The sequence below is a fragment of the Erithacus rubecula genome, assembly GCF_903797595.1.
Source record: "Erithacus rubecula genome assembly, chromosome: 1".
Taxonomy (NCBI): domain Eukaryota; kingdom Metazoa; phylum Chordata; class Aves; order Passeriformes; family Muscicapidae; genus Erithacus; species Erithacus rubecula.
Genome location: NC_136658.1, coordinates 29,144,347 through 29,168,365, shown reverse-complemented (window position 1 = coordinate 29,168,365; position 24,019 = coordinate 29,144,347). Strand labels below are relative to the sequence as shown.

At 42.8% G+C, this 24,019-nt stretch overlaps 2 protein-coding genes across 4 annotated transcripts in view; both read left to right on the top strand.

Moving 5' to 3' along the window:
- The window catches only part of RSF1 (remodeling and spacing factor 1), a 59,908-nt gene extending 58,053 nt beyond the window's left edge, over positions 1–1,855 (top strand). For both annotated transcript variants that reach the window (XM_079315023.1, XM_079315022.1), the window contains one exon: positions 558–1,855. In XM_079315023.1, coding sequence (XP_079171149.1) covers positions 558–1,132 — 575 coding nt within the window. In that variant the 3' untranslated portion in view covers positions 1,133–1,855. The remainder of the gene's footprint in view (positions 1–557) is intronic.
- Positions 1,856–11,526: 9,671 nt separating this feature from the next.
- CLNS1A (chloride nucleotide-sensitive channel 1A) lies at positions 11,527–22,453 on the top strand. 2 transcript variants are annotated; one of them, XM_079300080.1, is made up of 7 exons: positions 11,527–11,712; positions 14,186–14,322; positions 16,468–16,572; positions 17,301–17,411; positions 17,854–18,027; positions 19,735–19,811; positions 22,269–22,453. In XM_079300080.1, exons 1-6 carry the CDS (start codon positions 11,564–11,566, stop codon positions 19,800–19,802), a joined length of 744 nt encoding a protein of 247 aa, XP_079156206.1. In that variant the 5' UTR covers positions 11,527–11,563; the 3' UTR covers positions 19,803–19,811; positions 22,269–22,453. The 2 variants fall into 2 exon arrangements, with proteins under 2 accessions (XP_079156206.1, XP_079156205.1); XM_079300079.1 differs by having other exon boundaries at positions 11,529–11,712; positions 19,735–19,819.
- Positions 22,454–24,019: the final 1,566 nt, after the last annotated feature.

Here is a 24,019-nt window from a genome sequence, read left to right as displayed (position 1 = left end):
TTGGCTTTTGGTTTGTGGGTGCCTGGCTTATCAGAGCTTAGGTTATGCTTTCCAAATGCTGAGCGGTGCAGGTTGCAGTGGGTGCAAGGTTCCTCAGAAAAGGAGCCATCCTTGACAGCCTGAGTGCCTCAGTAAGAACTTGTATATAATTTTGGGATGGCAGGGGTATAGAACAGCTTTGTGTGTTTGTGTAAATGCATGAATTGTATGATAGAGCAGCCATTATTTGGGTTGTTTCTGTCAAAATAAAATAAAAAATAAAGCGCATACTGTCCCAGCATGGAGTTATCACATTTAGGGGAGAAAACACCTTCTTACAAAGCCTCTGGTACTCCTCAGCTTGGAAACAGAATATCCATAAATTGTTGATACTTGCTACATTAGAAGTTTAATTAAAAAGTATAAAGAATGCAAGCCTTTTGGCTTGGTTGGGGAACCTGGGAAAGGAGACACTAATGTGTGTGCTCAGATAGCATTCTTGTTAGTAAGTGTGAAAGATGAAAAATAAATGTTGCACTGAGATTTGCTAATGGCTGTAAGTCTGCTCTTTCTTCCAGAGAGCTACACATCTAAGAACTCTGAAGATGACGAATCCACAAAGGAGTCAAAGCGCTTGATTCGAAAGCGTCGGCGAAGTACAGACGACTATTCCGAGGAAGAAGGAGAGGATGAGGAGGAAGAAGGGAAGCCAGTCCGCAAACGCCTGAATCGAATCGAGACCGACGAGGAAGACACTTGCGAGAACGCCAACGACGGCGCAGAAACCCCCACCCCCGCAGTTAAGCTGCCAGCAGCACAAGCCCCCCAGGACAACCCCAAGAAGCACTGCTACCGGATAGAGAGCGATGAGGAAGATGACTTTGATAATGTAGGGAAAGTAGAGAGCCCTTTGGACTACAGCCTGGTGGACTTGCCTTCCACCAACGGACAGAGCCCAGGGAAAACCATTGAGAACTTGATTGGCAAGCCGAGCGAGAAGAGCCAGGCCCCCAAGGACAGCACGGCCAGCGCCAGCCTGGCGCCCAACGGGACGGGGAGCGGGCAGGAGGCGGTAGGGCCGGAGGAAGATGAAGATGAACTTTTGAGAGTGACTGACCTTGTTGATTACGTCTGTAACAGTGAACAGTTATAAGACTTCCATTTTTGTGCTAATTTATTCCACGGTAGCTCATACCAGCGGGCCAGTTATTAAAAGCTGTTTTATTTTTCCTAGAAAATTCTCCACTACAGTATCACTTTCTAGAAGCAAGAATTTCACCAGTCCTGCAGTCTTTCTGTGAAGTGACCAGTTTTGAACTTTGAAGATGAATCGCTGTAAATTCCCTCTCTTACCCCTCCTTCTCCTTCCAAGTCCATGGTCCTGGGTAATTTCACTCACAAAAACCTTATAACAACAAGAGATTTGTATATTTTTGACTTTATATTTCCTGAGTGCATACAAATTTGTGGAAATGGGTGGCCTAAGAAAGCATTCCAAATCAGTCAGGGCCCAAACCGGAACTGGGGTGGGTTTGGCTCAAGGGGTGGGGGGACGGGAGGGGGGTGGTGCAGAAGCACTTGTGCTTTAGCTTTTTCATATGAGATATATATTATATTTAAATGTTCACAACTTAGATTACAACTTAACAGACAGTTAAAAGCAAAATTAATGTCTGTACTGTCGCATTTTGTGAGTTGTAGGTTAACATACCATAGCTCATTTTAGTAATCACCTTCATGGAAGCAGTTTGATTTTAATATTGGAGGCAAACAGAATTATTAGAGGCCAAGAAGGTACCATAAACAAGAACTCTGCTATTCATTATGACTTGCAGACTTTCCTAATAAACATCCTTTAAAGTGTTTGTACAGTGAAGTGTACTGTAATGAAGTTTTTGACAGCTGAAACACTCTAGCCATGAATTTCTGAAGTGATCTCATGCACAGTTCATCAGATGTCCTTCAATGCACAGTGTCTAGTGGGAGGACATATTGATGTCAAGTTAGTCTGTAAGCTGGATGTCAAGTAAGTCTGTAAGCACTGCAAACTTTTACAGACAAAAAAACCCTGCGTTCACTGCCTGGCCAAGTGAGTTTCATCACCAGTAGGAGTATTTTGAACAAAATTGTTTGTACAAATGGCATTGACCACAGAATGACAGTGCATAAGAGGATGGAGAGATTTTCAAATAAACCATGACTGGTCCATTCATGCCCTTACTATCTACTTCAAATTGAAGTAAACAAATGGAACAGTTTTCCTTTTGGAGGTTTCCTGTTTGGCGTTTGCGTGTGTTTTGTTTTGGTTTTTCCTTATCTGCCTGGATGTATTAGCAGGTTTTGAATGTAGTTGTTGGCCTTTGGCCATTAGAATTTTCTTAAAATACATTTTAATAACTGTCATGTGACCAACTGATTTCAAGAAGGCAGAGTTTCTGAGAGAAAACGCTTGACTCCAAGATATCTCATCAACTTATGACCAGATGTGAAATGATATGTGCTTTTATTCAAGGGGGAAAAAAAAAGACAATGGAAGAATAAAAACCCCACCCAGTCAACATGGGGCACATCAAGAGCATTCAGTTTTCTCTTGACTCTGATTAAGATGTAGGCTGTAGCATTTTTACATGTTTATAGGACACAGACAGCTCAAACAGATCTGCCAAACATTGAAATCCAAAAAGGTCACATCTATTAATCCTTTTTCTCTGAGATTTGGATTTTTGACTGGTGTTTATGTCCATTGCTGGCAATGGATGCACCAAAACTGCTGCTGCCACTGAGGAGTGAGTTCTCCTTTCTGCCCCACCCGAGTCCCTTCTATTATATTGTATTTACTAGTCAGTCATTAAGCACTTCTGTTTTCTTGTAATAAAACCAGCATTAGGCCTTTACTAAATACCTCTCTAGAAAATCTAGATCCAAAATTTATCTTCTGGCCTTTAAAGTCTTGGTTTTGTTTCCCCACCTCTGTTCTCCACAAGGTCTGTCAGAACCACTCCGTGACTCTTACTCGCTTGGGTTTTAGCAGTGCACATATGACACTATAAAACTAGGATCAGAAATGTGCAAAAAGATGGAATTTGCTCATTATCTGCTGTGCTAAGCAGTCTTGTGATTAAAAACAAAGAGAAATCACTCTACATGACAATTTAATTTCATCAAAGATTAAATGTTTTCCTACCTTACTGATGTTAACAATTAAGTGATTAAAATGGGGTAGTGAGGAGCCACAGAAGCTTAGAATGAGTTCTTAAAAGCATATGTAGCATTTTAAGCTACTCTAGTGCTTTTCTTTGCTTAGGTGATGCATAAATGTAGTGCTTCTAAATTCTAATATACTTGTGTGTTAGAGCAAGTAAGAGCACAAGGCTTCTACTTGTAGCTGCTGAGCATTTTTAATACTTGCAGTGCAAACTGACTCACATCCATCAACTCTGTGGAATCAGTGGTTCTTCATTTGTTTTGGCAGTGCCATATTTTCCTTTGCTGCCTGATGGAGCCTTCTAGTATCTGATTAAATGTTCTCGCTTGTAGAATCAACTCCAAATGCTAAATATTTAGTGAGGAGGTACTTGTGTATGTAAGAAAATACACAAGAGTTCCAATTCTAGATATATCAATCACAAAAAAAATTGAGTACTGAGTTAGAGCAATGTAAAAGCAGGAAAGACCAGGAAGCAAAATAGGAACATTGAAGCTTGCATCAGAAGTGTCATGTTCTAAAAATGGCCAGTTGTTACCAAATTGTACTTTTTATAGGTCTCTTAAAAGCAACTTTTCTAAGAAGTCAACCTTAGTACCTGAGATGGCTTCATCCCACAGGATCTAGAGTTCCTCCTTAGATCACTGGGAATGGTATGCAAGGAAAACTGCAAAAAGTGCTCTGGAAAGTATTATAATTTTAAAATTTGGTATTTTTGTAATTTTTAAGGCTTCTTGCTTGGTGAAAAATGTATCATCTCCTATTTGGGAAGATGATATTTTCAGACAAGAGGCCAGCTATCACACAGGGTTCATGCTATTACAGTACATATATGTGATTCCAGAGTGAAAATGTCCTTCCTGGTGCCCTTCTGTGCTCAGTGTGAGATCAGAAGTCAGTTATCTTTGAATAGTGATCTTCAGGTGTAGCTTTGGGCTTAAAGCTCAAACCGTATGGGAACAGGAAACAGGCATGGGATTCTTTTTAATGAGAACAAGCAGTTGCTGGCTGAACACGCAGAGCATTCATTCAGCAAACTCTTGTTTATTCCACACAGATTGTCACTAAAAGCTTTATCTTTTTTTACCTGCAAGCTCTTTGGTATATATCTGATTGGGAGGAAAGCTGATTTCTATGTGTAGCCTAAGTAGCGCTGCTGGGAAGAAGAACATAAAAATCAAGTGTAGGAATGGGGTTTTTTTTGTGCCACCAAGATAAATGCTAGGTGTTTGCTTCCCTGCGTGGAGCTTCTGTGAGTTAGAGACAAAAAGCACACAAGTGGGGCTGCTCTGCTGTAATGAATGGGGTGTGTTAATCTAAGCAGAATGGGCATAGAATTAACAGCTGGGTTGGTTTCACCACAGTTGTTGTCTTCTGGTTGTTGAGTCTGATAAACCTGAGCATGTTCTTGATATAAGATGGAAAATGACATCACATTTAAAAATCCCTAGTTAGCAAGGTCAGTGCTGAACAATCAACTCTTTGATACTTTAATTTTGTACATGCTGAATTACATTATGAAACCACTGCATCTCCCTGATTATTTTTTCGAATGAAAAGGTTGTCCTGGTCTAGCAGCACTTAGGAGAAACAAGAGAAGCTTTTTTCTAAAAAGCTCATTTTTGAAGTGTCACCTTCAAGATTTTGTTGTATTAAGTGTCTCAGTTACTCTCCATATTATGGGAGCTAATGACTTAGTTGGACTTGTTTTCTGTTCACTTCTGTTTTCTAATTGCTGTGTCTGAACTCTTGGAAAGAGACCTTACATTGAGAAGATCAAGGGGTAAAAGAAAAATTGCATGGTAGTGGTACACTTGTTCTGATTTCTCTTCACATCTATTATTTGAACTACACTGGTATCCAGATGCTGCAACTGTTTTATAATTTTAATCCTTCATTTTCAGGGGGTCCATTTTATACCTCTGTTTTCAGGTGCTTATAACATGGTTTTCAGTTTTCTTCTGCAGGAAGCTTTAGTCTAAACCTTCAAATAATGATTTTGTATTGCATATTTTTACAGACTTCTTTTTTGAAAAGTAAACAAGGAATTTTTACAGCACCTGCTTTTTAAAATTCACTTTGTACACGGTGATTTAAATAAATCATGGCAGTAATGCTCGCCCACAGAACTGGTCTGACAAAGAGATTTGTATCACCTAGTTCAAAAAAGCTTTATACAGACCTTGAAAATTGGGTTTGATAAATGTGCAGTGACTACTATTCACAGACTTGTAACGTGATTCTGATGTGCAGTGTGTACTCTAGGTATGTATTTGCATTTGATGTATGCTTCTGATTTGGTGGGTATATAAAATCCTTAAATATATATAAATATATGTGAAGATAAAGTATCTTCAAGCAAAACAGTAACTTGGGGGGGAAAACATATGGTATGGGAATCTCTAGAAATAAGGCAGCAGAATTTTACAAGTCCTTAAGTATTTAAAACTTCCATAGAAGCATTTAGGGTATTGTCTGAAGTAGGGATTTACAGGATCAAGATCACATTTGCTGGTAGTCTCTTCTGCCTCCCCTTCCCTAACAGTTAGCATAGGGGCTGTATCACACTTGAAATGTTGGAAGGCAGAAAATAAAAAGATCTAGCAGATGCTATCCATTTGGGTTTTTTAAAAATTGTTGTTATTTTGGTTTGGTCGGTTTTTACTGGTATATCCTGATATAAGAAAAATTCTATGATGAAGTTTTGATGCTTTATCCAGTTTGAGACCTAATAGAGAGCTCTGGCTTCAGAAATATTAATCAGTTGGAAATTATTTCTGGAGACCAAGCACTTGGGGTATTGAGGATTACTAGTCACTTCGGAAAGTCACATCACTCACCAAGCTCTTCTTTTAGATTAGGTGTGACTAACTGAGGTAGCTCCAAACAACAAAAACCTGGGAATGATTGTCCCAACACTTCAGAGTAATTTAACTTACTTTGTATATTGCAAAAGATGTATATTGCTTAGTATGACACATAAATAAAAGATTCTGGGGGAAAGAATAAAACACGCTGAAGTAGTTAAGTCTTTATAGTTGAATCTGTGGTGTAAAGCATTCCGATTCAACTGCAATTGAAAGCAAGTCTTACAACTGGGGTTTTGGACTCTTGTATGTGCTGGCCCCCCACACCTAGCTGAGAGGCAGGAGAGGGGACAGCACTGCATTAGAGGGGCACATGTGCCTGCCAGTAGATCTGCTGTTGCTCCATACAGCCCCAGAGGAGAGCTGAGCCACGGCTCCGTTTGTTCGGCTGGTTTACTTCGTGCACTTTGCAGCACTTTGTGTATAGTCAGTCTCACTGGTTCCCCAGGTGCAGACAGAGTCACTTGCTCCTGATGTTTGGATGGTTGTTCCAATAACAAGGGGAGATGGGGAATGGATGGAAGGAAGTGGAACAGAATACTATGTATGCAAACTAATGCCATTTGCAAGACAGATCTTGGACAGGCCTAGAAACTACTTGTGACTTGCTCTTTAAAGGCTGGATTTCCAAAGGATGGTCTCCATTTAGGAGAATCATCCCAATACTCTTTCTTTTCTCATCCTGATTTTCAAAGTAACTGGAAAGTGTACTTGATGTCTCCTTCCTTGAGGGAATAAATAATGTTGTTACATCAGTGCAATGTGGATGTAGAAAAACTTAGGATCAGTTCATAGAATATTATGACTGTGTTTGTCTCCAGGGATGATAGTCGGAGTTCACACAGTTTACTTTCTTGTTTGTTCCTCTTACTGTGTCCCACACAACTGAACTTGGATCAGTCTGTCAGAACTTAAGTGGTTCTACAGGGATAAAGTCCCTCTGCAAAGATACACGATAGACCTAGTAACCACTGTTTGTTAGTTAGAACAGATAAAAGTCCTTAATAGATACTAATCTGCCACTCAAGGTAGTGGCAGAAAAAGAAGTCAAAACATAAAGCTGTAAGCCTTGTTTAGTTTTTCATTTTGTACTCATTATATGGACTCTAAAATCTTGTACAGTACCTTATTCCTACCCTATATTCAAGTCATAGGATGCTCCTCCCCCTAAACTGGCATTAAACTGCTGTGTTGCCAATGCAGTTGCTGGTTCCTGCCCGTGTTTCACAGCTCTCCTGCTGCAGCCAGGGGACAGATGGCACTGATCAAATGCATAATGTCACCATTCCTGGGTGCAGGGCAGTTCTCACACAGGCACAGATCCTGTCCATGAGACAAACATCGGGGATTCTCAGTGTCCCATGTGGATGCTTACCCTCCAGTATTCTTTTGAGAACTGGATCAAATATGCCAGATAGGTCTCTTAAAATTTAAGATATGCTTACATGAATTACCATTTTGTGTTGCTCCTATCTGCTGTTTGTATGTTTGCAGAGACACCTTGAGTTCCTTAAAAATGGTCTCCACAGCTGGCCTCATCTTTTGTTTTCTTTCTCTAAAGAATTAACATGGTAAAGTTCCACAAGCGAAGCTCTTTATGTGGCGTTTAATCCTTGCATTTTTTGAGTCCTGAACCTTGTTTTTTTTCAGTCTCTCTTCAATCATGACTTGCTACAATATCAAAGGGAAAGGACCCAGGGGACACACACTGTGTGTGTGAGAAGGGGGGGAGATACCTTGAAAAAACTGGAAGTGTTATTCTTGTTGCACATAAATTGGGTGGTGCTTTCACTGTCTTTTCCCTCCCACTAGTAATATCACGTGCATGTAAAACATGCTGCGTTAAAAATTTTTTAAATGGAAAGCATGGTGGCATAGTGCTCAAAGGGTTAACTGCAGTTTATTAACAGCTAATGTTTTTAGATTTGCAGTACACAACTGTTTAAATACTGTATTCCTTGTAAATGAAGTAAGAAAAAATGTTAAGGCTGGTGCCAATATTTTTGTTAATGAATTGTTCAGCGTTGTCTCTCACTACAGTCTGGTCAGAACTCTTTGTGTATAAGCTGGGCCTGAAGCCATTTTATAGCTTGTAGGCCTAATTGTGTAACTTTTCTTTCCTAATGGTTTTGTTATAATATCTACTGTCATTTCTTTCATATAAATATGACATGTAAATTGTCATAATAAAAAAAAATTGAAATAACTTGATGTACAAAGTATAATGTGTATGGCAGATACAAGTGCTTTTTAATGGGCATTACACATGTACATACCTTTTTTAGTTTTAGAACAAGCACTGAGTAATGGCTGCTGTGTATTATTCCAGCCTGTGATGGTGCCACTGCCTGCCATGGGAATGGGCAACTCCTGGTTTATGTTGGTTTTGTTATGGCAGCTCAACTGACAGAACCTTCCTTTCATTAAGCAGCTCTGGCTGATGGTGGGGATGACCTGATGGATTTGTTTTTGCAGCCACGATGGTTTTCTGTTTGTGTTGCATCCTTTATGTACTTTCTATATCTCATCTCATAGTGATGTTGCAGTCAGTTGACAAAAACCAGTGTGCCTGCAGCCAGCGCTGTGCCCAGGAAGGCTGTGCCAGCAGACAGCCATGAGGTGTCCACGTGGTGCTCCTGACAGAGGAGCCACGTTCATTTATTTAGTCTGAGATGTCTAAAACCTGGGAAAAATGGGGGGAAGAAATGGAAGTCTGCAGAGACATGCTGAAGAAACAGTTGTTCTGACATGTGGCAATGGCAATGGAAATGGATGATGTTTCGGGACTTCAGCAGGAGAAAGTCAGGGAGAAGGAAACAATTGAAGAAGGCAGTGGCTTCTCTGTGTGAATTGCTAAAGCCTGTCAATCTTTATTTTGAATGTGTCTGTGGCTGCAGTCAAGCTGCTGCATGTTTGTCTATGGTGAGAAATTGCTGTGAAATGCATCCTCTTGCTCCAAATCTACTGCCAAAAATTTACACTTCCATTTTTAACAGATTCTGGGTATCTAAGTCTCAACTGGCCACCTTATGGCAGGCAATGCTGTGGAGAGAAACAAGTGCCCCAGATGGTGAGTCCTGCCTTCTGTGCTAAGGTGACAACACTGTCAAGGTACCTGCTGCTCTCCATTGCCTCTAAACATGGCCCTGGTTGACTAAATCTCTGTTGGACATCCAGTGTTCAGACATCAGTATGGGGCTGGATCCTAACTCACTTATTAAAGCTCTTACAGCTGAAGAAGAGTTTCAGGGAATGCCATTCTGTTCCATTCCAACTTAGAGGAAACGTCTGCCTTCCCCCTCTAAGCTTCTCTTAGGTGCAGCACTTGGTACTCCAGTGAAGTGTCTTGATTGTGTAAATAAGGAAGGTGTGGATTTCTCCTCCTCCTTTAATGCCTCATCCTCAAAACAACTTCCTGCCTGGGCTTAAGCTATCTTTTTTCCCATTTTCTTTTGGAAGAATGGTATGCCACAGAAGAAAGACTCACATTTGCATGCAGGAAGAGAAATAAACTCTGTACTACTCCATTGCAGCGGCTTCAACCAGCAATAATTCAACCCCAACCACTCAGAAATCCTAATTTATAATGACCTAAAGTAGTTGTGTGATTTGGAGTTAACTACAAAGGTGGTGAGAACTTTTCAGTGACTCTCTGATGACAGCCACATTAGGTAAGAGTGGACAGGAGTGACATGAACTGGAGCATTACTTTGTAACCACGAAGTGTAGTGAATGGTATTTCCATGTATTTGGATCTCTTCCCACCAGCTCCCATAGTCTGATCTGTGTTCTTGGATGAATTGCAAATTTTTGTTTCCAGTTAACCACTTGTCTTGATGTGGCAAACTTGAAGATGGTTGAGAAATTCCCCTTTCCTCATCTTCTGTTGCCTGTGTTGTTTTTTCTCAAGCTATTCCAGCAGTGTTTAAATATCACTTAATTGTGGAATTTGCTTTCATTTTGGTCTAGGTGATTATTTGTATGAGTAACAATTATTTCTTGCATAATTAATATCCAAAATGGGTAGGCATGGTTTAGCAGCTTTCCAAAGTATTGTCAATAGCTCAGACTAAGAGAACCATGTTATGCTCTGCTCTTTGCTATCCAAGACCATAGCTAGGAACATCCAGATAAAGGAAAGATGGAGAAATAATCTTGTTAATAATTGGTTCATGTTTGTGAGAACCCATGTTTGTGCACAGGTAGATAAATAACTCCTAAAAAGGAAATTTAAACTGATAAAAGGGAAGGTTGACATCCATGACAAGCTAACAACTTGCACAGGTTTTTGATATGTTGCTATGTAAGGAATGTTTGCCATCCTGACAAGTCAGGGAGAAGGGATGTTTGCGGTGATGCTGTCTCACTGATGACATTAACAGAAGCATCCCCTGACAGAGATGTACTTCATTGATGCATCAGTAATTAATCACTTTTCTCACTGCAGTAGCCAGAGTAATGGTGTAAATCTGGGGGAAGAAGAAGGGCCAGTGCTTGTGAGGGTGTGGCAGGTTCCATCCCTGCAGTGTGCTGTCCTGAGACCCCCTGCTCACAGGTACTGCAGTCGTGCCGGGCTGCTGACCCCAGCTTCAGCACTGCTGGGGGTATCAACTGGATACCCCCTAAGCAATTCAGGTACTTGTGATTTTCTTTTTCTTCTCTGTGTGTATTTATGAGACATCGAGTGCTGGTCACCCACCTAGAAATTCCCCTTCCAGCATCCAATAATGGTAATTGAGAAGCTGGTGTGTTTATTTGTTCTTGTTTATTATCTTTCCCTCTGTCACCTGTCTAATGGGACTAACAGGCTAAAATAGATATGGCAGAGATCAGGAAGCATTTGGACAACACTCTCCAGCACGAGGTGTGATTCTTGTGGTGTCCTGTGCTGGGCTGGCAGATGGACTCGATGATTATTGTGGGTCCCTTCCAATTCAGGATATTCAGTGGTTCTGTGACTGCTCTTGGTGCTGTCAATTGTAGAATCGGAACTTTTGGGGTTGGAAGGAACATTAAAGACATGTTCCAACCATCTTGTTCCAAGTTGCTCAGAGCCAAATCCAACCTGGCCTTCAACACTTCCAGGGATGGGGCAGCCACAGCTTCTCTGTGCAACCTGTGCCAGTTCCACCCTCACAGGGAAGAATTCCTTCCCAATATCTAATCTCGCTCCCTGGAGCCTTCTCTTCGGAGAACAGCTCTCAGCCTGTCCCCCCAGCAGAGGTTCTCCAGCCCTCGGCGATCACCTCAGCGCTCCCCTCTGCTCTTTTCCACACGGAGGCGACTCCTCTCGGACCCTCCCGCGGCACCCAGAGCGCAGCGCTGCGGGAGCGCCGCCCCGGGACAGCGACATCGCGTTTCGAGGCGGTTCCATGGCGTTCCGTGACAGTGACATCGCGTTTCGAGGCGGTTCCATGGCGTTCCGTGATAGTGACACCGCGTCCCGGGGCGGTGCCATCGCATCCCGGCGGATCCGCATCACACGCGGCGCGTTCCGCTTCCGGCGGCCGCCATGGTGGAGCAGGGCGGCGGCGATGGCGCCATGAGCTTCCTGAAGCGCTTCCCGCCGCCGGCCGACGGCGTCCGCCACCAGCAGGCGGACACGGAGGCGCTGCTGGCGGGGCGCAGCCTGGGCTCCGGCACGCTGTACATCGCCGAGAGGTGCGGGCACACGGGGCCGGGAGCCTCGGGCCGGCCGAGGGCCCGCGGCGGGTGCGGGGAAGGGCCGCCCTGGGGGAGCCCTCAGGGGCTCTGAGCTCTGCCGGGTGTCCCGCTGCTCCTGCTCGTTTTAAACCGGGCGGGAGGGAGCAGCAGGGCCGGAGAGCCGGCTGGCTGGGACATTCAGGGCCGGGCTGGATGGAGCTTGGGAAGTGTTCCTGCCCACGGGATAGCGGTAAGGCTCCCTCCCGCCCAGACCATCCTGTAAAACCGGCACGCTGGAGGAATCTGCACCTGCAGCCCAGCAAGTCACTTGTGTCCTGGGCTACAACAAAAGCAGCGTGGCCAGCTGGGCAAGAGGGAATTCTGCCCCACTGCTTTGAGAGACCCCAGCTGGAGTGCTGTGTCCAGCTCGGGAATCCCCAGCATGAGAAGGACCTGGAATTCCTGTAGCAAGTCCAGCAGACCCCACAAAGTTGATAATGGGACTGGAGCACCTCTGCTTCAAGGACAGGCTGAGAAGGTTGGGGTTGTTCAGCCTGGAGAAGAGAAAGTCGTGTGGAAACCTCCTGGCAACCTTCCAGTATCAGAAGGAGCGTGCAGGGAAGCCACAGTGGGGCTCGACAGGAGCTGTAGTGACAGGACAAGTAGGAATGGCTTCAAAAGGAAGTGTTAGGTTGGTTATTAGGAGAAAATTCTTTACTGTGAGCAGGGTGAGACCCTGGCACAGGTTGCCTAGAGAAGCACTGGATGCCCCATCCCTGGAAGTGTTCGAGGCCAGGTTGGATGGAGCTCAGCATCCTGGTCTAGTGGAAGGTGTCCCTGACCAAGGTAGTGGATTGGAATTAGAGGGTCTTTCAAGTCTTTTCCAATCCAAACCATTCTATAATTAAAACCATGGCTGCTCTCCTCTGTTGACAGGGGAGTAGACGGTGCTGTTAATAACTACTCTGGTTCTGGGAAGCCTTTCATGTTGCATTAATCATGTGGGGACTGTTCTTACTAGGCAGAAATCAGTCTGGTTATTCTGGAAGATGTTTTCTGGGTTCTTTGTGGTCTCCTTTCAATTCTCCCTGCATTGTATAGCTCAGGGAGACAGCTTGATGATTAAAACAATGTAATTTTCTTTAACCATGAAAAAGTACTCATAATATATTCTGCAATAGAAGAGCATTGTTGGAACAAAAGCATAATTTAAAATGTACTCTGAGTGAATTGTTTTTTAAAAACCTCATACTAGGAAACTTTTATGAAATGGCCAGTATTGTTGGGGGAGCTTTTGACCCACCTGAGCTTGTTAGTGGTGTGTTGGAGAGGAATCTCTGGAATTTTGTTCACTGTTTTATTTAGTTTGGTTACAGCTACCAGGCCTTCTGTTTGTGGTGTATCTGCTCTGAGGACATGTGATGTTGAGTTTCCTTGTAAGCTGCTTTCAGTAGTCTTTTGTGTGAGGCACCTCCAGGTCTGCCAGCTTCCTCTCCACGTTTCAGGTTCATCACAGAGCTTTCACCAGAGTCATTTGTTGGGATGAGCAGAAAACACCAGTGTTTGCAGACGTGTTGTGGGGCATCCAGGAGCACAGTGGGGCTCTTGATCCATGTACTGACTCTCTGTAAACATTGAGGAGTGGACTGCTGAGGCTAGGAAATGAATTCCTTGCTCCCACTGCTCTGAGAGCTCTTGCTCTCAGCCAGATTTTCCAAGGGGTCTTCTGTGACCTTTCCATTGGTTTTATCCCACCAGAAAAGCTTGTGAATTCTGAGTTTTGCACATGGTGGAGGTCTCACTTTCTGGCCTTGAGTATTTCTGTCACTGTGTGGCATCATTGATTACAGGCACCCAAATCCAGCTGGAGTTTGATTTCTCAGTGACAAGAAAGATGTTGATTGTTCTGATATGAAGGAGGCAGCATCCTGGTGGTGACAACCTGTGCTGTCTCTTGCTGTGCTTAGGGATGACAGTGAAAGTGGGGAAAGCAGAGGCCAGAGCACATAAGTTGTAAGTGGAGGAATACTCATAACCTGTCTATTGATCACAGAACTGGCTGCTTTTCTACATACAGGCTATACCCACATCATATCTATAATCCTGTAGGAATTATGGCATTTGCCTTTCAGTGTCATCTTTGCCTTGGAAAATCACATTTTATAGCTTGAGTTACAAATCACACTCTGGAACCTCTGTAGTTTTCTTTGGAATGATAGATATCTGCAGTGAGGAGGAAATGGAGAGGCAGCGTTTAGTGCAAATGTGATAAATGCATTTAGGGTTCTTAGCTTCTTTAGGCAATAGTGTCTTTTACCTCAGCCATCAGTTAATGCAGTCCTGTTCAAGCAGCTCCAGGACTGTGTATGCCCACAGGGTGGGCTGAGTGCCCACAGTTGCTCAGCTTTTGGGGTTGGTTGGCTTGAATCAGATACTGTGGATTCCTCTGTTAGTTTCTAACTTGCCTCTCCTTTTTTCCCTGCCTTGTTAGTCGCCTGTCTTGGCTGGAAAACTCTGGAGTTGGCTTCTCCTTGGATTACCCCACCATAAGTTTGCATGCTGTCTCCAGGGACCCGAGTGCCTACCCAAGGGAGCACTTGTACGTCATGGTGAACGCCAAGTTTGAAGGTAAGGAGTGTGGCTTGCTGCTCCCATGCAGTCCTGAGTGACAGGGTTTCCTCCTCAGAAGGAGGAAATGTTGATTTCAAGTAATTATTGCATATTCTATTTTATATTCCTGAAGAATAGTTGTTTTAGAAGCACAGCTTTGCGTTTGTTTAGAGTCAATTCTTTGCAGTTCTCCCAGCTTGTGGTGCTGAGAATCAGTTCTCTGCCCTCTTACACTGTTTTAAACAATTTAGTTCCTCTGCCAGTCTCCCTGTGATTCCATCTTGAGTGAGGTTTTTTTCTTTATTGAGTTTATGTTAATGTTGTTGCCCTCTCCAGGCTTGATGAATTCCTGTTGTTTCACAGCCAGGGAACTTTTCATTCATTTTCTCTCACAGCTTGGTTAAATACAAACAAGAAAAGGCAATGGCTCATGTTACCAGGCTTTAATGAATCTTTTTAGATGGCCCACAAAACCCACCTTTTTGACCATTCTTGCTTTGATGTAGAGAAAACAAGATTTCTGTTTCATTATTTGTATGAAGATTGTATTTATATATCTATAAATATTTTTCTTCTGGCAGACCTGTTAACATTTTAAGTGTGTCAGAACCTGCATCACATGAATGTTAGATCTTGAGCAGATCTCCTTTTCCCCTTCCTGTCTACTGGTCATCACAGCTAAAGGTTAAAATCTGGCATTTAATTTTTTTTTTTAATATATCCAGAAAGTAGTGACAAGACTGAGGAGGTGGAGATGCTTTTAAGCTATTAGTGTTCTTCATTATGTCCTTCTCTTATATTACTAATGTTTTCTGACAGTCTGTCACTACAAACAATAAGAGGGCATTTCCATACACCTCTTGGTTCTTCTTCCTCATTTTCCTTCAAGTGTGGTTATTTTGAAGTAAAAAAGACCTTCATCTGAAGAAAGATACTGTTTGTAGCTTTTAATTCATTCTGATTATGGCATTTGAAAATATGGATATCCTGTGAAAATCTTTATCTAGAAATCCTTAATAGACTGATTTTTTAGTGGGTGTTTTTTGTGGGTATATTTTTTTAGTATATTAGCTCTGCCTACAGTAAATCTTCCACAGTGGGTGGGTTTTACTTTACTTTTCAAAGTCTAGCCCTGGCCTGCAGTTTTAACTGCTGCATGGTGTTAAACCTTTCCACTTAGTTGGCTTCAGGAGTCTTCATTCTCAGTTGTGCAGGGTACATTGTGTTCTTCCTCTGAAAGTTTTGTGTGCTCTCTGGTGTTTGTGCCTTGTCCTCACCCCTTCTTTAGAAAAAGGCACTCAGAGGTTGACTGCATTGAAAGCAAAGAGCTGGACTCCACAGTAACAAGCAGTGCCTGTGGGTGTCAGTTGGAAAAGAACTGAGTAGCTTCCTTGCACATTTCATTTTTGGGGCAGCTGGTGGCAGCTTCTTGGCATCTTCGTGTTCTTGGTGGTGCCAGTTTTGTGTGTGATAAAAACCACTCTCAGTGAAGCAGCCTCTTCTCCTGTAGAAAGTAATTGTGCACTTTTGAGTCTGTCAGTGCAGTGTCCCCAGCCCCAAAGTGAGGAACTGCAGCCATTTTTGTAGGTATTTTATTCACAAAAAATAAAACACCACACTGATGCTTATTAATTCATGCACGTGGTGTACATAAGTCAGGAAGCACTGCAGTTGTCACTGGCTCTGGGTGCACTTTGTGCTTCTAAGATCTTGCTGGCTGACTAGGAATGTTGGAAATGGAGCAGAGATCCTGTGCACATGTCAGAATCCCCTGTGAGGGGCCACACTGGAAGCTAACTGATTTCGTGACAATAACGTTAAGGATCCATTAAAAAATCCTTGTGATTTAAAAAATTATAACAATTGTGAATTGGGGTGTTTTCAGCACTGTTGTTTTTAATAAGTTATAAACAGAGTAGTTTTCACATGTGTTGTGAGCATTGCTGAGGTGCTATGAGAGGGTCTCATGTATCCGTGTGGGTCTGGAAGTCTCATGGGGTTTTTTGGGAGAACAGAGTGGAGGTTTAGTGCCTCTCTTAGGTTGTTTCTGATTTGATTATGCGTGTGGTCCAGAAAGAATAATCAAATGTGACTTTTTTTTTTTTTTATTTTTCTCCCCTCAAAATAAACATGTTTCTTCTAAATCTTTCAATTTCTTTAAAGAGGAGACAAAAGAGGCTCCCATGACTGAAGGGGAGGAGGACGACAGTGACGATGATGTTGAACCGATTGCGGAATTCAGATTCGTACCGAGCGACAAATCTGCCTGTAAGTGTGAATGGCAATTGTGTTTTACTCTGAAGTCCTGCTTATATGTGGAAGACACTTGGGTGTAGAGATGTCAATACCATGATCTTTCAGTGTCCTTCTCTAGTGATTTGATTCCTGTGTGCTGGAAAGAAAACACAGCAGATTGTTTTATCTGGCTTGAAGATGGACTCTTTCAGGCAGCTGCTTCTCAAGGAAAATTCTAATGCTTTAAAATAGAAACTGTTGAGTGTAAAGACATAATGTGGATAATCTCACTTATATACATGTGCAGGGAATATGTATGGGAAATATGTTTTTAATTACAAATTCAGTGATATTTGTGTCAGTGACAATTTCATTAGAAACATGCTAATGCCCTGACACTACCACTGGAGAGCTGTCATATCCGATGCAGTGTGGAGCTTACAGTTGGATTCAGTGATGGATAAGATGTTGCAAGGATTCCTGCAGTAGGTAACCTCAGACGAAATTGTTCAGGGATAAACCTTTATCATCAATGAAATAATCCAAAAGTGCTCTTAAGAAGCTAAAGCACCAGGCTGGACCTCTGAAACCTGGTTTGTTTCTTCCATGGTTTCTGGCTTGTTGGATGATGTTTTCAAATACAAATGCACTAGTGGTTCTGCTGCAGGAGTATTCTGACTCCCTCTGATCACTTGGAGCAGGGTTTCTTGCCCATTGCTTTGGCTGTTGGTGGAGGTTTGTGTTCACTTGTGTTCCTGCAGTGGAAGCCATGTTCTCAGCCATGTGTGAGTGCCAGGCCCTGCACCCAGACCCAGACGATGAGGACTCAGACAACGACTACGAAGGGGACGAGTACGATGTTGAGGCCCGCGGTTGGTAACAGTTGCTTCTTTTGAAATACCTGCCAGCACTTGGATATCTGGTATCTGTCATCATTGTTTATTACTCATCTTGCCTAAACATCCCTTTGGTCACAAACTCAGTATAGAAATTCATAAATCTGCAGAAAACGTGTAGTTTAGCTGCCGCAAATGACAGGAATTCAGCAAAAGCATTGTTCTGGCTCTCCAAAGCCCACAGACACAAAGAGCAGCCTTTCCTGCTCCCAAGGGCTGTGCTAGGCCAGGCTCAGTGCCCGTGCTGCTCTGTGGTCAGTTCACATTGCTGTGTGTATTCTGTACCTGATGCAAGCATCTTTTTATTCTCAGTCACTTAATCTGAGCATAATTTGCCCAGCTGCTGCCCTATTCCTCCACCTCTGCACGTTTCTGGCTCCTAAACTTAGGTCTGATAAACATAAACTTCTTTTTGCAGAGCTAGAGCAAGGTGACATCCCGAGCTTTTACACGTATGAAGAGGGATTGTCACATTTAACTGCAGAAGGCCAGGCCACGCTGGAGAGGTTAGAGGGCATGTTAGCCCAGTCTGTCAGCACCCAGTACAACATGGCTGGAGTGAGAACAGAGGACTCCATAAGGGAGTTTGAAGGTAAGACATGCTTTTGTTTTGCTAAACAGTATATCTACATAAGTGACACAGCCACTGGGATTGAGCCACTTGTCCAGAGAAGCTGTGGATGCCCTGTCCCTGGAAGTGTTCAAGACCAAGCTGGATGGGGCTTTGATTAAACTGTTCTAGTGGAAGGTGTCCCTGTCCATGGCTGCCAGGTCCCTTCCAACCCAAACCATTCTATGGTTCCATGATATGAAAGTGGTGATGCTCCAGATTGGCTAATCCCTAAGCCATGACTGAGGAAGTGCCATGCCATGGGTGATGCCTCACTGCAGCTCAGGGATCACCCACAGCCCTGTGGCCCTGTGGGCACCATGTTGCCTGCTGTGGGTTCAGGGCTGCTCTGTTAAAGAGTGAGAGTGAACACTTGAGTGTTAAGAACACTTGATTCACAGGTATGATTCCCTGGAGCAGTGGTAAATTGAAGGTGATTTAGGATTAAAAAAACCCTAAACTTATTATTCTACACCAGGGTTAGGAAGCAGTTTCTACTCTAAATGAGTTGTAGTTTTTACTTTGGTTTTGATTTTGGGGTTTTTTTTCCAATACCCTAAATTATAAATTAACAATTATCTTAACTGAGTTTTGGGTGAATTCTGAATCGTTCAAACACACTGAAACAGATTTATTACAAAATATCTATTTTTCTGAAGGATGCTATCTATTAATTCTGTTGATTGTTCAAATGTGCATTTAAGGAGTAAAATTTCTTTGTGTATTTAAGGAGTAAATTTTTTTTTTTATTCAGGGAAAAACATCTGATTTCTCAGTGTGCTGTTTTCACTAGAGCAATATATTATCTGGGTGAAGAACAAGGAAGCAGTTTAGTAGCATTGCTTCTTTTAAATATATATATATATAAATTGCAGTGCTTTTATATGTCTTTATGCTTTTGAAAGATTGAAAATGATGCAGCAGTTGTGGATTTCTAGAAAATAACTAATTTGTTCTCATCCACAGGAAGAGGTTTTTAATCTTATTTGTTTTGGCAGTTTTTTTCAGTCTTTGTTCTGCAGTTTTGAATAAATTTATGTAAAGACAGCCATAGGTGATAGGCTCCTGTTTCAGCAGTGCCCTTAGTTGGAAACTTTAGTCAGGTTTCAGAATCACAAAATTCCAGAAATGAATAGAAATTGAACATCAAGAATGTCATGTGTCTCAGAGTCATCTTCATGAGTTTTGTTTGCTTCCCTAATCTTATTTGCTACTGTACTGCTGCTTGGTTTGCTGCAATTATAAATATCCCCAGGGCTGCTCAGATTCAGAGTTACTTTATTTTTTGACATTGTAGCATAGGGCTATCTTTTTTTTTTTTCAGTGATTGTCTCAGAACAGGGTACAGCTTATTTCTGATCAAAGTTGTTCAAAATAATTTGAATACTTTGTTACACCAAAACTTCATTTAAAACATAAAATGGTTGAAATCCAGTGTTTAAGTCTTTTAATATGAGGGTGAGATGAGGTTGTGGGAAGTAGTGACATCTCTGAGTGACTGACAGACAGAGCTGGAGCAAACCCAGACACTTATGAGCTCATCGGTGTTTCCTTAGGCTGCTCTCAGAAGTTCAGTGAAGGGGTTTTCTGTCCTGGCCACCTCTTGTCAGCAGAGGGCATCCTCTCTCTTTCCCATGCAATTGCCATCCCTCATCCCCTTGTTTACAGAGCACTGGCTGTTTTTTTCAGATGGGATGGAGGTGGACGTGGCACCAGTAGTTGCAGGGCAGTTTGAAGATGCCGAAGTCGATCACTGAGGAGGACAGGTGCTGCTGTAAGTTCTGACTTCTCACATCAATGCTTTTCAGTCCTGCTGAGCCTTCCCTCTCTGTAATTTGTGTATGGATGTGATCCTGCAGGAAGGGTCTCATGATATCAGGATAATGGTGATGTAGAAGCAGGAGAAGGGAGCTGTCGGTTTCACAAATGTAGAAAGATGTTTAATGATCTGTGCCAAAATGCCTATTGGCATAAACAATTACCCTGCAGAGGCAACCTGCATGGGTGTGCCTGTCTGGAAGACATGTCAGCCTTTTAGTTGATTTAAGAATTGTCTGATATCAAAGGCTCTTAGATGCTGACATATGAACACTGGAGGCATCCCTGGGAAGTTGCTATCTTTAGTGTCAGTTGTTTTGCCCTTAGTGTGTAGGATTTCCCAGGCTGTTCAAGGGGGCAGGACACTTCACAGCACTGCAAATCCAACTCTTCCTTCATTATAAGCAGAGCAGGAACAGTTCCTGGTAAAGTTTCTGAGCTGTCCAGATGGGATTGCTCTCAGTAGTGAACAACTTAGAGACAACACCTTGCTCAGGTGGTTATGCCAGAGTGGTCCCTTGTCTTCCATCACGTCTTAGTAGCATTACAAGATGTGCCAGTGGTTCCTTCCTGGTGTGTGCTGGGAGGGAGAGGAAGAGCAGCTTTTTCTGTGACTGTCTGTAGAAATGCATAGGCACAGTGTGGTTGTGATGCCACCCTTGTTCAGCAGTGCTCAGTCTGTATGTGCTGCTCAAGGGGTGCTGTGTTGTCCCTGTTCTTCTGCCTATCTCAGAAGGGAGACTGACAGGTCTTACCTTAAAGTGAGTATCCAACTATCCCACTTGAAATGCTGGAGAGAGCAGCTGTGGAGCAGACAGCCAAAAGCTCAGGGGAGGAAGGAGGAAAGGAGTGTGAAAGTAGTTGATTAGGGATTACAGTGTCACAAGGAAAGAGGCTACAGTCCCTGAGGAGGGCTGTTGTGGAGGGGGCTCCACAGCTGCATTCTTCCTCTGTTGCTTATTTTTCTTTGCTGCTGTAGTTCTGAAAGTCTCAGAGTAGCCTTGTGTTCTTTTACTGTCCTCCACCACTGTCACTGCTCTTGAATTGGTATTTATTGTCTGGTGTAAGAGCTCAAACTTCTGTAGTTGCATTTCTACCCTGGGAAGGACTTTGGAGAACAGAAGAGTTCTGAAAAAAAAAATAAATCTAGATACTGATTGTCCTGCCATTGGATGGTCCTCCAGTTTGGTAAAGGACACACATAAAAATCAGAGAAAAGCCTTTAGCTGTAGATTAGTTGCCTCTTAGTAAGTGAATGTAAATTTAGGCTCTGATGACTCCATTTCCAAGATTTGGTCAATGGTTTATTGAAAAGAGTCATGCTGTTAAAAAATTCAAATTTGACTGCTTTATCTAGTATCCTGGTTAAAATTTAACTGGATTAAGGAGAGTTAGTAGCTGATAGCAGATCTCTAAGAAGCATGAAAGTACTGGTGGAAGTGTTGTAGACTGTTCTAGAAAAGGACAAAATACACCCAGTAAGAAGTAGTGTTGGTTAGTGAAATTATTATTCTGCCTTCCATGGTACAGCATGTTGCTGTGGGAGATGAATGCCATGAGAGATGAGTGGAGAGGATTTCCTCCTGTGCTTCTGCTTGTGCTGCTCACTGCTGAGGGGCTGATCCAGTGACCTGCATGTGCAGTGTCAGGTGCTGCAGTGGCATCACTCCAGGCAGCAGTTTGGGATGGCCCTTTTTAGAGTAACCACCAGCCTGAGTGTGTGGGTGTAATTTAAGGAAGTGTAGGAATCTAGGATCTAAGGCAGCAGTAAGGAATTGAAGTCAGAAAGTGACAAGGTGAGCTCTTGGAGGTGTGTGCTAATCGCCCTGCTCAGAGAGTGGCTTGGCTCTCTTTACACTCTGCATGTAGGGGTGAAGAGGGAGCATTCTGTGATCTGGGTACTCCATGGAGCAGCTGGGCCCTTTTAACCTCCTGAACTGCAACATGATCTACAGGAACATCTTGTTGGTGATCCCTTTGAGAGCAGTGTGCTGCCCTGCCTCCCAGACAATGCCCTTGTGTGCTGCTTCTGTTGCATGCCACACAAATGAGATGTGACAGTCTCCTGCTGAAGCTCCTGGAAGGCCTGCTGGCAGTGGGTGCAGGACATCTCCAGTGTTCCTGCAATAAGTGGTGTTTTGTCTGTGGCATCATGAGGCTGCAGCAATTGTTCTGAAGCAACTGGTGTGTCTGTGTGTGGGTGCAGCAGGGTCTGCCAGGGTGAGCACATGCTGTCCTTAGCTGACCTGAGTCAGGGCTGCTGCCAAAGGCAAAGAGCTCAGCCCTTCTGAACATTCACGGGCTGTCCTCTGACTGCTACCAACAGATAGCTACTACTCTGTGGTGCTTAATAACCTTTAATTTTGATGCCAATTATGTAAACTTGGGTGTCTTGTGTCTTTCAGATTCCTCTTGTGGCACTTCCAGAACAAGCTGTAAAACCGAAGGCATTGCAGTGACTATCGGGAGTTAACCTTTCTTTTAATGACCTAAGTTTAGACATCTAGGTCTATAAATGCTTGTAGAGATGTTTAAGACAGGGTTTGACATTTGTGACCACTATGGGGTTATTTAAAAAAATAAACAAAAACAACAAAACCTCTTGCATCTAACACTTGAATGGGGCTAATCAGGGGTCATTTCATAAAATCACGGAATGAGTTGTGTTGGAACAGACCTTAAGGACCATCTGGTTCCAACCCCACCTGCCATGGGCATGGATGCCATTGAGTAGATCAGGTTGCTCAGGACTGCATCCTAACCTGGCTGTGAGCACTTCCAGGGATGGGGCAGTCACAGTCTCTCTGACCAAACTCTGTGGCCTTTTAAAGAAGCCTTTGTAGGAATTCTAGGACTTCAGAAATAAAACTGTAAGTAGAACAGTATTCTAGATTGTCCTAGAATTTTCCATATTTTTTTACCTGTCATTGACTCTGTGAAGAAGAAATGGGCATAGTTACAACTAAAAGGAAATAGGGTTGGCCAAGGATTAAAAGAAAAGCTAAATTAAAACCCCCTCAAGTAACTGGCTTTATCATTTCAGTGCTATCCCTTCTATTTCTCTGAGAGCTGAGCTTGGGTGGTAGAGGAGAGGGAATAAAGTCTGTAAGGTCCGGATAAAGAGAACTGTTTTGTGTCTTTGTATTACATGTTAACATTGTTAAATAAACTAAGATTTTTGTATCTCACAACCAGCTCACTGTTGCGGTTCTCCCTCCTTTACTTCAGCAAGCAGCTTGAGCCCTTAAATTTCAGAACTCTCTTCTATAATAAAAAAAAATCTTCAGTGAAGCCAAAGCCATTTTCATCATTTACCTGGATGAGAAGATAAAAGGGCAGAGCATTTGCAGAGTATGCCTGTGACAGACTTAGACACATCCCAAATTTAGGAACCCAGCCTTAGATTGCCAAGATGTTGGTCCTGCTGGAGCTTTTCTGTTTTGTCTCTCTGCGAGGTGGTCATTTTACCATTGGGAAATATCAGCAAATTCAGGTTGTTCCTCTCTTCCCCCAGTACTGAAATGAAAGTCTGGGCCAAATTTCCTCCATTTTATTTTGCTTTGAAGTTGACTTGTGATTTTTTTCAGGGGGTTCAGGCGAAGGAGGGGAGATATTGCTATGTTGGTATATGAACAGTTAATGGCCCTACACTCTGCTTACATGTTAGGATGTGATTTGGTTCCAAGGTACTTGATAATTATAATCACTCTTTGTTGAATATTTGTTAGGAATGCTGATCAAATTATGGATGTCTTCACAGTGCCATGAACTATTGACATAGCTGAATGAATGAGGTATTCAGCATATTATGCAACAAGACATTTTACAGGAGTACCTTTACCAGCCCCTTTGTATACATATTAATGTATTCATGTGTTTTTGTTAGGGATTCAGAGTTACAAAGGAGGATACAGAGTTGCTTTTTGCACTGGTGTTTGGAAAATCTTGGTGTGGTGAGATTTTGGGACAGGTAAAACTTTTACTGGTGCCATACCTGAGGCAAAAGGCTCATTGAATTCTAAGTCACCATTCAGTGTTGAAGCAGACTGGTGGGATTTTTCTTAGTGTTTGTAAATCTGGGTTGGAATGTGGTGTTTCTGTTGTTTTCCACGTTAAACATACCCTGGCAGATGGGCAAAGTTAACTCCAGGGCAGC

Excerpts from the sequence above, each read along its gene's own strand:
- CLNS1A (XM_079300080.1), top strand. The coding sequence starts at position 11,564 with ATGGTGGAGCAGGGCGGCGGCGATGGCGCCATGAGCTTCCTGAAGCGC. Across the intron at positions 11,713-14,185 it reads ACGCTGTACATCGCCGAGAG|TCGCCTGTCTTGGCTGGAAA; the intron begins GTGCGGGCACAC and ends CTGCCTTGTTAG. Across the intron at positions 16,573-17,300 it reads ACCGAGCGACAAATCTGCCT|TGGAAGCCATGTTCTCAGCC; the intron begins GTAAGTGTGAAT and ends GTGTTCCTGCAG.